The 16,012-nt window shown below is 44.7% G+C and overlaps 1 protein-coding gene across 2 annotated transcripts in view; it reads right to left on the bottom strand.

Moving 5' to 3' along the window:
- FGF18 (fibroblast growth factor 18) overlaps positions 1 to 16,012 on the bottom strand; it is a 115,742-nt gene that overhangs the window by 12,563 nt on the left and 87,167 nt on the right. For both annotated transcript variants that reach the window (XM_056856395.1, XM_056856396.1), the window contains one exon: positions 6,435 to 6,541. In XM_056856395.1, coding sequence (XP_056712373.1) covers positions 6,435 to 6,541 — 107 coding nt within the window. The remainder of the gene's footprint in view (positions 1 to 6,434; positions 6,542 to 16,012) is intronic.

Genomic DNA, 16,012 nt, shown 5'->3' with positions numbered 1-16,012 from the left:
CCAAAGGGCTCTTGGTCCTTGGCTCTGAGCCTGTGGCTCTATGTGAGCCATGCTGTAGGCACTGTCATTAGCTTGGGACATGCATGTGGCTCATTACCTGCCTGAAAGGAGGGGTCCGGTTTGGGTGTTTATGCCTGTGTATACTGTATTTTTATGTCTCTTTCATTTTGTAAGCCACTTGAAGTCCCCAGAGTAGGAGGGAAAGTGGGATAAAAATCTTCTAAAGTAAATAAACAAAATAGGCACCGATTCAACAAAATGTAACCTCGACCCTAAGTAGCCCGCTCATGTTTAAAACTAATAGGCTGGTGTACGCTGGCTATATTTGCTGATTGGGCTGCATTCCTCTCTAATGTAAACCAGCTGTGTGTATGCATGGAACACAAACATACAATAAACAGATTTAGAATCCTTTTCATAAAATAGCCAAATCTAGCTGCGAAGTGACAAACAATAATGAACAAAAATAAGAGGGTGGGGGGGAGAGACTCTGGAGAGATTACATTCCAGAATCCTGAGCATGAAGTCTTGACGCAGACGAGCTGGTGGACATGCAAGCGAGCCCCTGATGAAGGCAAAGAAAGAGAGGCTCTTCTTTTGAGGCGTGGGAAGGACTGCACTTGTTCAGGTTTTCATTCCAGAGGGGCAGCTGTGTTAGTTCATTGCAGCAGAAACAAACATGGGTCCTGTGGTAGGGAGGAGCCTTACTGAGGGATATTTTCCCAAGGGGAAGGGGGAGAGAGGTCTCCCCAGTCAGCCTGGAAGGTAGGGTTTGCCAGGTGCCCGCTGGTGGCGGGCAAACCCCCGGCAATTGACCCCTCTGCCCGCCAACCACCTGAGGGTCGGCGGGCAAACATGCACACATGCGGTATGCCACTTTACCACTTTACCAGTGGTAAATGGCTGCTTTACCACTCAAACAAAGAGGTATAAGGCTCCTTGCAAGGCGGCACTTCCGGTTCTAAACCGTAAGTGAAGCACGTGCATCTGCGCACACGCGCTTACACACAAAAGCCTCCCACTGGAGGAGAAGAGGGACCAGGCAACCCTACTGGCAAGGTCCTCCGCGGAAGGTTTTCAGGGTCTATTGGTTCAGGCTCAATGGTCTTATTATTTTGCTCAGATTTAGCTAGAGGGAGTCCCAAAGTTTAAAATGTGGCCTCAAGGTCCGGGGGGCGGGGGGTGTTGCTTGTTAATGCAGGTTATGACTAAACCTTGCCGTTGTGGCTTCTACGTGGGGGGAGCCTTCCTTCTCTCTCTGGGAATAGCTGCTCAGACAGCTGGATGCTCTTGCTGTTACATGGGTGAAGAGAGGACTTTTTCCCTTGAATGAGACCAGGCTCCTGGGCACGCAGCATACCGGCAGAGGAGGGGCTGTGGCTCAGTGGTCGAGCATGTGCTTGGCATGCAGAAGGTCCCAGGAACAATCCCCGGCATCTCCAGTTAAAGGGACTAGGCAGGCAGGCGATGTGAAAGACCCCTGCCTGAGACCCTGGAGAGCCGCTGCCGGCCTGAGTAGACAATACTGACTTTGATGGACCAGGGATCTGATTCAGTATAAGGCAGCTTCATGTGTGTTCATGTGTGGTACCAGAAAGGCCAGTAGGGTTTTCTTCCATCCAATAAAGGGGGCTGTCGTTCACAAAAGTCCACACTGGAACAATCCTGCAATACCTCCAATGTCATTAATATGAAGACTACCATGTTTTCCTTCAGCTCGCTGCCTTTTACGGAACCTATGTGATCCATTTGGTCTTAGACAGACATGTGACTCACCACCGGTTTTCATATTCACAATGGGGGCTGTAACTGTTCTCCCCATCTTCTTCCTACAGGGCCAAGGGTGTCAGATACCAACTCCAACCTACGCCCAGCTAAGGTTGCCAAGTTCCCTTTGGTAACAGGCAGGCGGTACTTAATGGTGGCTGTGGAGGCCCAGGCTGGCAACGTCACTGGGATGATGTCACTTCCTGTGATCACTAAAAGTAATATCAGCATGTCACCAACAATGCTGGCACCGGGGTGACATTAATTCTGGGTGCACAGGGAGTGATGTAAGCCGCTGGGATGCTACTGGCATCCCCTCATTTTTCTCACCACTTTCCCTCTGCTGGACAGATGATCAGTGGGGGGTGACAGCTGGGGGCAGGGAATCCCCCTCCCCAGCAGGGGGCTGACACCATAGGCCCAGGACTTCCTAGGTTTGCATGACTCTCCAACAGAAACAGACTAATGGCTGAAGATCATGACCTGATCTTTTTTTCCCATCCCTTCCCTTCCCTTCCCTTCCCTTCCCTCCATCTCTTTCTTTCTTTCTTTCTTTCTTTCTTTCTTTCTGTCTGTCTGTCTGTCTGTCTGTCTGTCTCTTCCTTCCTCCATTTCTTCCTTCCTTCCTTCCTTTCTCTCTTCCTTCCTTCCTTCCTTCCTTTCTTTCTTCCTTCCTTCCTTTCCTTCCTCCCTCCTTCCTTTCCTCTCTTCCTCCTTCCTTCCTTCCTTCCTTCCTTTCTTTCATTCTTTCACATCTATCCTAATTAAGAGTTCTGGAGAATTCAAAACCTTGCATGCTCTTTTAAATCATTTGGATGGGTCTTAAGCCAGCATGATACAGTGATGAGAGTGTTGGACTAGGACCTGGGAGACCCAGGTTTGAATCCCATCTCTGCAATGGAAGTTTGCTGGGTGACCTTGGGGCAATCTCAACCTAACCTACCTTAAAAGGTAGGTAAAGGTAGTCCCCTGTGCAAGCACCGGGTCATTCCTGACCCATGGGGTGACGTCACATCCCGACGTTTACTAGGCAAACTTTGTTTACGGGGTGGTTTGCCAGTGCCTTCCCCAGTCATCTTCCCTTTACCCCCAGCAAGCTGGGTACTCATTTTTACCGACCTCGGAAGGATGGAAGGCTGAGCCGCCTATCTGAAACCAACTTCTGTCGGGATCGAACTCAGGTCGTGAGCAGAGCTTGGACTGCAGTACTGCAGCTTACCACTCTGCGCCAGGGGCTATAGAGAGGATAAAATGGAGGAGATAATGATTTTGTAAGCTGCTTTGAGTCCTCTTTGGAGGAGAATAAATAAATAAATAAATAGGGACATTAAATGGATTTTTATTTTCATTCCTCCCCCCCCGCCCACTTTGGACCAATGTGGCTACTTGGAATGTGCCATGTGACTCCTGCTTATTTTGCCTGGTTACCCTAGCTCATAGGTAGGAACACACCCAGTTTCTGAAAACTTCTGAAACTTCTGTCAAGACGTCCCAAAGTGAGAACAGCAACAACCTGCTCTCATTTGTAATACTGTTTTGTAGATGATTGCATGAAATAAAGATGGGAAACTGAAACCAGGTTTACAACTGGGGAAGAATCCAAAGATGTTCCCTGAGAAAAAAGGGAGCCTGATGGCAGATGCTGGTATAGTTAAAGGTTATGCGGAGTAAGTCAATAGGAAATGAACTTGCAGAGGGGGGAACGCAGCCCACAGTTTCATTATCGGCAAATGAACACTCTGGGGTGACCGCAAAAAAAAAAAGAGCTTTATGAGTTTCTTTCCCTCCCAGGGTAGACTTAAATATTTGTATCATAACCTAGGCACTAACTTGTATCTAGGGGTTTACTGGCTGTTTAGAAAGCATTTGGCATATTAAAAAAAAAAATGCAGTTACTCAAACTGTTGCCACAAAAAACTCCCTTGAAACTATGATACTAATTAAAAACATAACCTTTGGTATCGCTAATATTAGTTCCCCCCTTTTTCCCCCCCTTTAGGAACTGTTAATATGGGCAACGCATCTGGACTGGAACCCTTTCCTTCCAAAACGGAATGTTCACACAGAATCCCTCTTATTGAGGCCAATGTTCTTTAGGAACTTGCCAGCACTTGGGATAGGAAAAAGGGAGGGGTAAGATAAGATTCAGATGTGATATTTACAAGGAATGAATATATATCATGAAAGTTTATAGTTTTACAGTTTGACACCATAAAAAACTCACACTGAGGAAATCAGAACCTTCTACTTATATTAAAAAACGAAAAACTGCTTGCTGGCTAGGAGTCAATTAATGAAATTAAAGGATTTCACGCAGATACTCTGAACTAAAATTTGCCATTCCTTCCATTTCAAACATCTTGGGTCTTTCTCTCTGCATCTTGGGACAGCTAAATACCCCTTTCAGTGGAGGACAGGGGGAAAAAAGATGCTTGCCGCTTGGGGTCCCCCAATGGGGGATAAAAGCGGGATAACATTTGAGATTACAGCAAGATGCAAACATTTGAAGCACACCGTTGGTTGGATCCTGCCAATTTCAAGTGCAAGGCATTTATAGAGATAGCTCTTCCTTACCTGCCTCCAGCAGCCCACCACCCCATGGCTAGGGTTGCCAGGTCCCTCTTCACCACCAGCAGGAGGATTTTGGAGCAGAGCCTAAGGAGGGTGGGGTTTGCGGAGGGGAGGGATTTCAGTGCCATAGAGTCCAATTGCCAAAGCGGCCATTTTATCCAGGTGAACTGATCTCTATCGGCTGGAGATCAGCTGTAATAGCAGGAGATCTCCAATTATTACCTGGAAGTTGGCAACCCTACCCATGGCCCTCCAAAAAGCTGAAGGTTGAGGGGAATCCTTATGGATAAAACACTACATGGCATGAGGGCAGCTACAATGAAGAGTGGGAATCAGGTTACTGCCGCCCCTTCTGCTCATGGAGGCAGCTGTCCATTCATGCAAGAAGGCATGGGCAATTTCCCCTCTTTGCTGCGACCTCCCGTGCCACGCAACATTTTGTCTACAAGGGTTTCTTTGACCCTCACCATTGGCTTTTCAGGGTCATAGGGGAAGGTCTGCCTCCATGACTCAGATGGCCAAACGCTGTATAAAACTCAGCTATGGTTATTTGTTTTCGCAACCCATGTGACCCGATCACCCACAATACTCTTCCTATTCAAAGCATCATTAAAAAAAAATGCCATCACCACTCTATGAATGTTTACATAAATCAACAAGAGATAAAATAACACAAATACAATCCTTTCACAGCTGGTGATCGCTGCTTGTATAGATCAGCTTTAAAACCCACAATTAGGCCAGCTGGCATGGATAGAAGTGGTAGGATTCAATGCTACGAAGAACATCTCACACAGCTGTCTTCTCTGAAGTAAATAACATCCCACTGTGGCCTACTCTGGCACCCAGATTCCATTCGGGAATGTGGTTTTCAATTCTACAATGCTGTTGTTGACTTAAAACTAAATTCACTTATTACCACTACCGCCCATTTCCCCCCCCCCACTAGGATGGCAATGTTAGTGTTTTAATTCCATGTGGCAGCCTGAGTGGGTGCTTTTTTATCTGTGTCGAGTGAAGCAATCCCTGCCTGTGTCAAACTGTGGCCTTGCTACCAATGGGGTGGGGGTGAGGTTACAGTGGAAGTTACAAAAAAACAGTGAGAAGAAGAAGAAGGAGGAGGAGGAGGAGGAGGAGGAGGAGGAGGAGGAGAGGAAGAGGAAGAAGAGGAAGAAGAAGAGTTGGTTTTTATATACCGACTTTCTTTACCACTTAAGGGAGACTCAAACCAGCTTACAATCACCTTCCCTTCCCCTCCCCACAACAGATACCCTGTGAGGTAGGTGGGGCTGAGAGAGCTGTGACTAGCCCAAGGTCACCCAGCTGGCTTCATGTGTAGGAGTGGGGAAACAAATCACGTTCACCAGATTAGCCTCCACCGCTCATGTGGAGGAGTGGGAAATCAAACCTAGTTCTCCAGGTTAGAGTCCACCGCTCTAAACCACTGCTCTTAACCACTACACCATGCTGGCTCAGAATCTGACACTAGCAAAGATGCACTTGCTAGGCAGGCAAAATCACTGCAGTTTGTTGCACGCTGTTATTAGGAAAGGGTCCAAGGTAATAAAATATTCCTGTAACGCTAAAAATATCTAACCGATATCTAATAAGATGTTTAGATTTCAACGTTCACTTTATAGCATTATATATACTTTTTACTCTTCTGATTAACTGCATTGCCGAACTCCTTAAAATGTTTCTGCAGGTTTTTTAAAAAAAACAACAACAGTTAAACCACCAAGGTAAGAAGAGATTTAAATCATGTAATGCAGGCACTCAGTTGTTTTGGAGAGATGCATACATCTTTTATCAATTTATGCAACTGTAAAATGGAAACCTGCGTGTACCCAAAGAAATCAGTAATAAAACCCCAGTGGTTAGCCACAGTACTTAATTTTATGGGTTGGGGGGGTCTTTTTCTTCTCTCTCTCTTTTTTTTAAAGTAAAGGCATGAATGCTTTAAGAATTCCACATTCTTCAAGACCTGCTTTTCATTTGGGGTTGACAGGCAAAGTTTAGATCACATCATTATGAGGTTCGCAGCCACTGCTAAAGGTAACGCTCATATTACAAATGAATTAATAGAAAACACTTACCTTCCCTACTAGCTTGCCTTTCCTGTTCATGCAAAGGTAAAAGTCTGTCTCTTTCCCTTTGATCCGCACTTGACTGCCAAATGTGTCTGTTTCCACTAGAAGCTGGGCTTGTAAAGGAAGAAGAAAAAAGCAGGCATTTACCAGTTGAGTCATAGACTCGATGAATGAAGAAGATGCCCTCCTATATATTCTCCATGTAAGTGAAAGGAGACAGAGAACCTGTCATTCGTGGGAAATAATCAACCGCTTATACACACAGGGCCTTGCGAGGTACCATCACTGCCAGATAGGGTTGCCAACCTCCAGGTAATTAGCAAAACAAGAAAAAAGAGAGCACCTCCGTGCTAATACCGTTAGGTTTGGAAACTGGCACGGGAAAATTCAGTACAATGATACAAAATATGTATTGTGTTTCAAAACATTTCAACAAGTACAATGGGCTACAAAAAGTGACAATGAACAATATATATACAAAATATACAAAACGTGTGTGATGCAGTCTATAAATAGTACAATCTTCTTAGTTTATATATAGAGAGAGAGAGAGAGAGAGAGAGAGAGAAATAGTTTGAAAAGTCCATCAGGTACATGTATAAATGATCACAAAGTCTTCATTAAGCATGATGGGTGGGGGATGGTCGTTTCAAGAATATTTCTTCAGCCCCATTTCCATTCAAAAGATGCAATGCATGCAATCATATATCATCATCCATGATACCAGGTTTCAAAGAATAACCTTTTCCAAAATAAAGTGCATAATGCTTCCCCAGAGGGGTAAGATGCTGAGTTCCTTCTACTCCTGGTAAGGACTTGAGTAGGTTAGGCTGAGAGTGTACGAGTTGAACGTGGCTCTTCCAGATCCTAGCCCAGCACTCTAGCCACTGTATCACATTGGTTTGGGGCTTATGATAGATAAGGGGTCCCCGACATGGTGCCTGTGGGTGCCATGGCGCCCACCAACACCTGTTCTGGTGCCAGCCAATTGTTTTTAGGGAGTGGGCAAGGCCAGGTAGGGCTTTTGCCCAACAAGGCTTCTGATTGGCTGTGCAGATTTTTAAAAAAATATGTAGCTTTGGCAGCAGCTGCCACCACAGGCACAAGGATCTTCCCTTTGTTACTAAAGTTAAGCTGCGGTGATCATTTCCTGGCTGGCTCCGCCTCCTGTGGCAGCCATTTTGTTGCTGCACCCACCGTGCCATGTCAGAATGCCAAATGGGCCCACAGGCTCAAAAAGGTTGGTGACCCCGTGCTAGAGTATAGAGTTGGGATTTTCTAAAACAATTTTCTTTTTTTAAAAACATCCCATCCGTTTGCCAACACTTTATTTGTTCACCGTTATGTACTTTGTTTCTCAACCATGGATCTCAAGTGGATCCTAACAGCAATTATTGACATCAATTAAAAACCACATTATTTTCTTATGGTTTCTGGGCTCAAAAGTGAGGTACTCGGGAGAGTTGGAAAACAAGTACATCCATTTTGTGGGGGACAGAAGAAAGAGAGCGTTGTCTTGGCCCTGCCCAGGCAACCAATCACTGCGCTGCAAGAACGGACAACGAAAACACCACAACACAATGGTGCATGGGAAGTCAGCTGTTTCCCTGGGCGATGTAGGGATGCATTCCTTCCCCTGGGTAGTGCAGGCTAACTCAATCTTGTCAGATCTCAGAAGCTAAGCAGGGTCAGCCCTGGTTAGTATTCGGATGGGGGACCGCCAAGGAAGTCCAGGGTTGCTGTGCAGAGGCAGGCAATGGCAAACCACCCTGAACATCTCTTGCCTTGAAAATCTTATGGTGTCGCCACCATAATACAGCAGCGACTTGATGGCACTTTCTACCACCATTCTGTCCCCTGGCCCCAACTGAGGTTAATGTTGTTTTATTTCCCCTCAGTGAGTTACTAAGTCGCTAAATCTGATTAGCAGTGTAGTAGCATAGGGTCACCTTGTTCATGATCCCTGATAGGCTAGGATCATGCATTGAGGATGAAGAGATGCGGAGACCAGAGGAATAACAGGAAACCAGTAGTTCTGTGACACAGAGGAAGGCAATGGTAAACCACTTGTGAACGTCTCTTGCCTTGAAAACCCCACCAGGGGTCGCTGTAAGTCAGCTGTGACTTGACGCCCCCCCCCAAAAAAAGTAGTTCTTCTGACTTGACGGCAAAAAGTAGTTCTGTGACTTGACAGCAAAAAAAAAAAAAGTAGTTCTGAACAGGCACAAAAAAAGATGGAAAAGTATTTTGTAGTGTTCTTTCCTTCCATTGGGCATTTTGTTCCCTCCTCTGAATCTTTCTTTTCACTCCCGAACGTTAAAAGTGGTAGTTCAGCTCAGCCCTACTAGATGGCAAAGAACAAAAATGTTCTGAAGCCCCAAATGGTGGGAGGCGTTGGGTTCCTCCCCCCTCCACTGGCTACCTGTATATATTAGCTAGATTGCATGGAGGATAATTATAAAATAGTTGAACCCATATAAATACAAAGCAGACATGTAACCAATGCATGTATGATTCCTGCGTAAAAGTTAAAGAAAGGTGCCGTCGTTTAAAAATGAGGGTAGAGAGCACAGACAGAACACACATTTTGTACAAAGAAGCTTCCATGTTTATTCAGTTGGTCCCTAGAATCTCCATTTACAATATCTCAGGTAACTAGTACTGGGAAAGACCTTTGCTAGAAACTCTGAAGAGCTGCTGCCAATCAAAGTGGGCAGATCAGGCCAAGAAAAGAGGCAGCAGTGGTCTTACTCAGTATGAAGTAGCTTCATTTGCTGATTAGCACACCTCAAATTACTCCTGTTGGATATTTTTCCCCATTCAATGTGCGCCGTTTATATCTCCAGGGCTAAGGGACAATCCAATCCCCTGCCTTAGCACCGTAAGTAACGTTAATTGTCAAATATAAAACAACTTTAGGTCAACTTTGTTCTACAGATCCAACAACAACATAACAGAATGACAAGAAGATTTCCTATCACCCAAGGTAGGTTTCAGTCATTTAAATAAGAACTATAAAAAGGTCTGCATCTTTTAAAATTCACATTATTTGTCTCGCTGTTCCAAAACATTCTCAAGAAAGCTGTGCAGTTTCAAACCTACAAGATACATCACCTCACCCTCAAACTAAAACAAGTATGAGTAATACCCTGCCTGATTTTAATTTGAAAAATATCACCTTAAAAAGATGTTGGTTCCCTGCTGTGAAAATTAAAACCATCTGGATGGCGTGATTTCCAATAATTAATCTAGCTCTCCTTTGACACAGTTACTAATTAAAATATGATATCCCCTTTTTTCAAGTAAAGAATTTAAATAAATTTTAAAGAGCTAATAAAATAATGCAATAATTTTGGAAATAAATGAAAATTACCTTTTCTCCCAATTGACTTAGGCTACAGAATAGTATAGCTGTACCTTCACACTAGCAAGAACTAATTAACTCAAGGCAGAACTGAAGGTAGCAACATTCATGGAAGAACATCAGTGTGAGAGTGTGCCAGGCACACACACACTTACACATACATACATACACACACACACACAAGGACTAATAGCCACAGTACATAAGGTTTCAAATGCTATTTATTAGGGCAAAATATTTAAAAGAAGGTATTTACAGTTAAGTTCCCAAGGACATTACAGTGAGGAACCCACTTACACATCGAATGCAATGCTTCAGCCCAAATGTAATGGCGAATTAACATTTGTCATTATATAAATTAGCCTAGGGGATCTCTGGGCTTCTCCTGGAGAGCCAGGGTGGTGTAGTGGTTAAGAGTGGTGGTTTGGAGCAGTAGATTCTGATCTGGAGAACTGGGTTTGATTCCCCACTCCTCCACATGAATGGTGGAGGCTAATCTGGTGAGCTGGGTTTGTTTCCCCACTCCTCCACACAAAACCAGCTGGGTGACCTTGGGCTAGTCACACTCTCTCAGCCCCACCTACCTCATAGAATCATAGAGTTGGAAGGGACCACCAGGGTCATTTAGTCCAACCCCCTGCACAATGCTGGAAATTCACAACTACCTCCCCCACACACACCCAGTGACCCCTACTCCATGCCCAGAAGATGGCTAATGTCCTCCCTCTCATGAACTGCCTAAGGTCATAGAATCACCTCACAGAGTGTCCATTGTGGGGAGGGGGAGGGAAGGTGATTGTAAGCCGGTTTGATTTTTCCTTAAGTGGTAGAGAAAGTCGGCATATAAAAACCAACTCTTCTCCTCCTCTCACACAACCTTCCCCAGTGACCTAATGAATCAAATTTGCTTTCACAGCGAACCACAGTTTGCTTATTGCCTCCCAGTTAACCAACTATGGTTTGTACTTTCCCTGGAAACCCAGATTTCAAACAGCGGTTCATTCCCAGTTTTGGAGCCCTGTCTTGTAAGAAAAGCACTATGCAGAGTCTGTCCTGAAAGCAGAAATCATTCATTAGCTGGCCACACTTTAGAGAAGGAGGAGGAAAAAGCCTGAAGTTCTCTCATGACTGTTTACAAACTGTGATTTGCCCTTATGTCTGAATAGAGCCATAGTATAGGATCATGGATGTACAATCGCTCTTAGGCATACAAACAACTGACAATAAAGATGGTAGAAGAGACTCAAGATCAGCCCAATCAGGTCTAATTCTGTGATCCATAAAAACCACTAAACAAAGGGCAAAAGCAAAACAATAACAGCCCCCAAAACCTCCCATCAGTGGCGAAGAGGGACCTGGCAACCCTATGATAGTTGTAATTCCAGGAGATCTCCAGCCACCACCTATAAATTGGGTAACAATGCCCATTCCAGGATTTTAGCGTTCTCAGGGAAGGCCCCCTCAGACAAGAGCTCACCAACTTATTTCACACATGGGAGGTTTCCTTCATTAGATTGAGAGTGGGAGATTGTAAAAAGAATATTATCTTCTTTTTTTACTTTCCCCTTCGCTTTGTTCTTTAGAGGAAATCTGGAATTCTGGTGATCTGTTGCTTTAAGCAATTATGAAGATATTGTAGGAAGATGGATGCCCATGCTTCAAAAAGATGATTTGCCCTATTCATAACAGGAAGAATCTTCTTCTGGCAGCCGTTATTCTTGAGGGGGCATTTAGTTTAAACTCTCCCGAGAACTCCCCATAGAAGAAAAAGCACTCTTCAAATGTGTACATGAAAGGGAGTGTGCACTCTCTTTCTATCATGTGTGTGTGTGTGTGTGTGTGTGTGTGTGTATAATGTTCAGCTAAGAAAACATTCAGTCAGAGAATTTTTTGATGGTGGTGGTGCCAATTATCTTTCAAAGATTTCCCTTGAGTGGGAGGATGGAACCCAGAAAACGAATGAAACGTTATTAGGCAGGAGTAACAGGATACTGAAAAATGCGAGTCTTGGATGCTTCTCTGTCAAATGACTTCAAGTTCCACCCAATGTCTTCCTGTTTAACTGTCTAAGGCAGAGGAGTTGAATGGACAGGCTCGCCTAGATAGAAATCTGGGTTCTTTCTTGTGGATTTATCACCAAAACTAAACAATTACAGTCGAAATTGGCACCCTAGACTCAGCTGTGCTGCTCCCACAGGGTATATGTGCCTGTACCCCACAATCATGGGGAACAAGGAGTGGAACACAGTGGGGGCCACGAGCATAGATGGCTTTAAAAGGGGATTAAACAGGCTGATGAAGGCTAGGTCCATGGTAACTAAAGAGAACCTCCACTTTCAGAGATACTAAACCTCTGAATACCAGATCTAGGAGGCGACATTGGGAAGGCAAATGCCCAATATGCCCTGCTCATTGGTCTTCTAGGGCAACTGGTTGGCCACTGTGTGAAACAGGAACTGGATGGACCACCGGTCTCGTTAGGGTTGCCAGGTCCCTCTTCGCCACCGGCGGGAGGTTTTTGGGGCAGAGGCCTGAGGAAGGTGAGGTTTGGGGAGGGGAGGGACTTCAATGCCATAGAGTTCAATTGCCAAAGCGGCCATTTTCTCTAGGGGAACTGATCTCTATCGGCTGGAGATCAGTTGTAATAGCTGGAGATCTCCAGCTACTACCTGGAGGTTGGCAATAGGGTTGCCAGGTCCCTCTTCACCACTGGCAAGAGGTTTTTGGGGCGGAGCCTGAGGAGGGCAGGGTTTGGGGAGGGGAGCCACTTCAATGCCATAGAGTCCAATTGCCAAAGCGGCCATTTTCTCCAGGTGAACTGGAGATCTATTGTAATAGCAGGAGATCTCTAGCTACTACCTGGAGGTTAAGCAAAAGAATAAACAGCACAGTGGCCAAACAACATTAAATACTCCAAAGTACTATATCATTATGAGAACATAAGCAAAAATACAGCTACAAATTAACATACAGCATACAACGGTAGCCAAGGATGTATAGGAGCGTGTGACCGCTAAACAAGCGTGCTGCTATTGTAGAAGCAATAGTAAGTCCGATGGTGATCGTGGTGCTAATAGTTCTAAAGCAAACAACGACTACACATGATCAATTCCAGCACATAAACAAACGCGAAAGGGCAGTCCGGTCGCTAATCCCTTTTGGAATCCTTCATCGGTCGCATGTAACCAAATGCAGAATTGAAATTGACCAATATGAATTTCAACATTCTTCCGTTCCTTCAAAACAATCTTTCAGCAAATATTTTGGCACTCAATGCCTAGAACATACCTGGAGGTCGGCAACCCTAAGGCTCGTCCATCAGTGCTCTGCTTTCCAAGTTCTGCAAAGAGCACTGCGTGATGAGGGAGTGCCTAGTTGTCATTTATTTGTGCAGGATGTAAGACTGACTTTGCTGCCAAGTCCATGTATTTGGGCAGAAGTGTCCAGAGTAGCTCATGAAAGCTTCCCTCTTGTACCCATGCTTGGAGGTCATCGTTAATTTTCCCACATGAAGATAATGAAGAAAAACATGTTTGTTTAATGTGTGAAATGCAGTAAAGATGTTATGTGAGCCAAGAAGTGCACAGTTCAGGCAGCTGCTTGCTTGCTACACACTGCACTTTGCATGCAAAGCAGAATGTGTGAAATCTCTCCACGTACACGTTCCTCTCCGTCCACATGTTGAACCCAACAACATATGACCTTGCAGTCACTTCACAATCATGACATAATGAAGAGGGAGTAATGCCAAAATTATGTAAAGTCCATAGGGAGTAATAAAGCCCTGCAAGCTATGAACAAGTGAGAGAATCTATATAACCTACATTTTGGGGGGCCATCCAGTCACAGCTGACTTATAGCGACCTTGTAGGGTAACGGTTTTTAAGGCAAGAGATGTTCAGAGGTGGTTTGCCATTGCCTGCCTCTATGACGCGACCCTGGTCTTCCTTGGTGGCCTCCCATCCAAATACTGACCAGGGACAACACAGCTTAGCAGCCAAGATATGACGAGATTGGGTTAGCCTGGGCTGGATAGGGGCATAGCCACAATACTGAAATCTTGTTCATGCAACCACGTATTTTCACCATCTGATTTTCCTCTCACTAAGATGTTGATGTTGAAGTGTAAGGCACTACTTTGGCATAAAACATGGGTACACAATGGCCCACAAAAATCACAGAATTTTAAACAACAACAAAAAGATAAATAAGCTATGGAAATGGCCTCCAATGAATGCATCACCATGCTTTAGCTGAATGCGCTACTTTTGGTGATATAAACCAGCCATGCATTTTTCTGCACAAGGTCCCAGATTCAATCCACAGCACATCCAGTCTGAAAGGACCAGGCAGGGTTTGGGGAGGGGAGGGACTTCAATACCATGGAGTCCAATTGCCAAAGCAGCCATTTTTCTCCAGGTGATCTGATCTCTAACGGCTGGAGATCAGTTGAATTAGCAGATCTCCTGCTACTACCTGGCAGTTGGCAACCCTAATTACAACTGATCTCCAGGCAACAGAGATCAGTTCATCTGGAGAAAATGGCCGCTTTGTAACATGGACTATATTGACATTGTATCCCATTGAAGTCCTATCCCTCCCCAACCCCACCCAACTCAGGCTCCATCCCCAAAATCTCCAGATATTACCCAACCCAGAGCTGGCAATCCTACTCCACCCCCAAATTTCCAGGAATTTTCCATACCTGAGTACAAGACTCAAAACTAATAAGCCTCTGAAGATTATTTCAACAGAAGGACAAACGTATTTGAGAGCAGGCCAGAGACTTAGATTCCTGACCATTTAGGGCTTTACAGACCAAAGTCCGTGCTTCAGATTGCACATGGAAACACAAGAACCAGGTGGTATTTTGCAAATGTTTTTAGACCCATTTACAGCCCCATAGAGATAACACTGGCCATTATGGATACTTATGGCACAACACCTGCTAAGGCACAGTCAGCTAAATGTTATGTTTGTACCAGAACAAGCAGGATGTTTTCATGCATTTCATGAATAAGGTTCCCATTGCCCGTTAATGGAGGGAGGCTGCCATGGAATTGTGGTCCTTGCTCACCAATGCTCACTTGATCAATGGGAAGAAACTGGGGCCAAACATTTGTTTGTGGAGGGGGGTATGATCATTAGGGTTGTCAACCACAAGGTACTAGCTGGAGATCTTCTACTACCACTGATCTCCAGCCGATAGAGATCAGTTCACCTGGAAAAAATGGCTGCTTTGGCAATTGGACTCTATGGTATTGAAGTCCCTCCCTTCCCCAAACCCTGCCCTCCTCATCCTCCGCCCAAAAAATCTCCCACCAGTTATGAAGAGGATCCTAGCAACCCTAATGATCATCCAGAGGAGAAAAATTAAAAATTAAAAAGAAAAATAAGGCCTCATTCACTTAGGAAGTTCTGACCACAGAGTTCCTGATGATTCCTAGAGCTTTTATCACAGCTTTGCTAAATTTCTGACCCTTCTGAGGCTCATCTATCACAACTCCTAGAGACTAATGATTACTTTTCATGCAGTTTTCTTGCCTCTATGAAATATTGTCCATTTGAACAGAGTGTAGGGACAGTAAAACAGTTCATTGGGAAGGAGGAATTTGATTCTTCCAGGACTTCTGCATACATACATTTTGCACTGCAGTCAAATTGCAGTATTGATCATAAAGAACAAAGAGATTAAACAAGTTTACCGTTTGAATTTTTAAAAAACAACAACAGTGCTCTTCTACTCCAGAAGAATCCGACTGAACAAATTTGCTGTGTCAGACCTTTTATAGTTAGGGTTGTCTCCAGGGGGACCTCGAGATCTCTGGAATTAGAAATGATCTCCAAGAATCAGTCCCCCTGGGAAAAATGGCTGCTTTGAATGGCAGACTCTATGGCATTATACCGCACCAAGGTCCCTCCCCTCCACAAACCCACCTTCTTCAGGCTCCAACCACCCAAATTCTTCAGGAATTTCCCATCCCAGAGCTAGCAACCCTAATGTTTTACTATTTTTGTGCCTATTAATATGAGGTAGACTTTAGACCAGACGAATCTGCAGGGTTGCCAGCTCTGGGTTGGGAAATACCTGGAGATTTGGGGGCTGAAGCCTGGGGAGGACAGGGAGCTCAATGAGGCACAATGCCATAGAGTCCACCTTCCAAAGCATCCATTCTCTCCAGGAGAACTGATCTCTGTAGTCTAGAGATGAGCTGTAATT

This window comes from Euleptes europaea, chromosome 10 (assembly GCF_029931775.1).
Source record: "Euleptes europaea isolate rEulEur1 chromosome 10, rEulEur1.hap1, whole genome shotgun sequence".
Classification (NCBI taxonomy): Eukaryota; Metazoa; Chordata; class Lepidosauria; order Squamata; family Sphaerodactylidae; genus Euleptes; species Euleptes europaea.
This window is presented reverse-complemented; position numbering and strand designations above follow the sequence as displayed.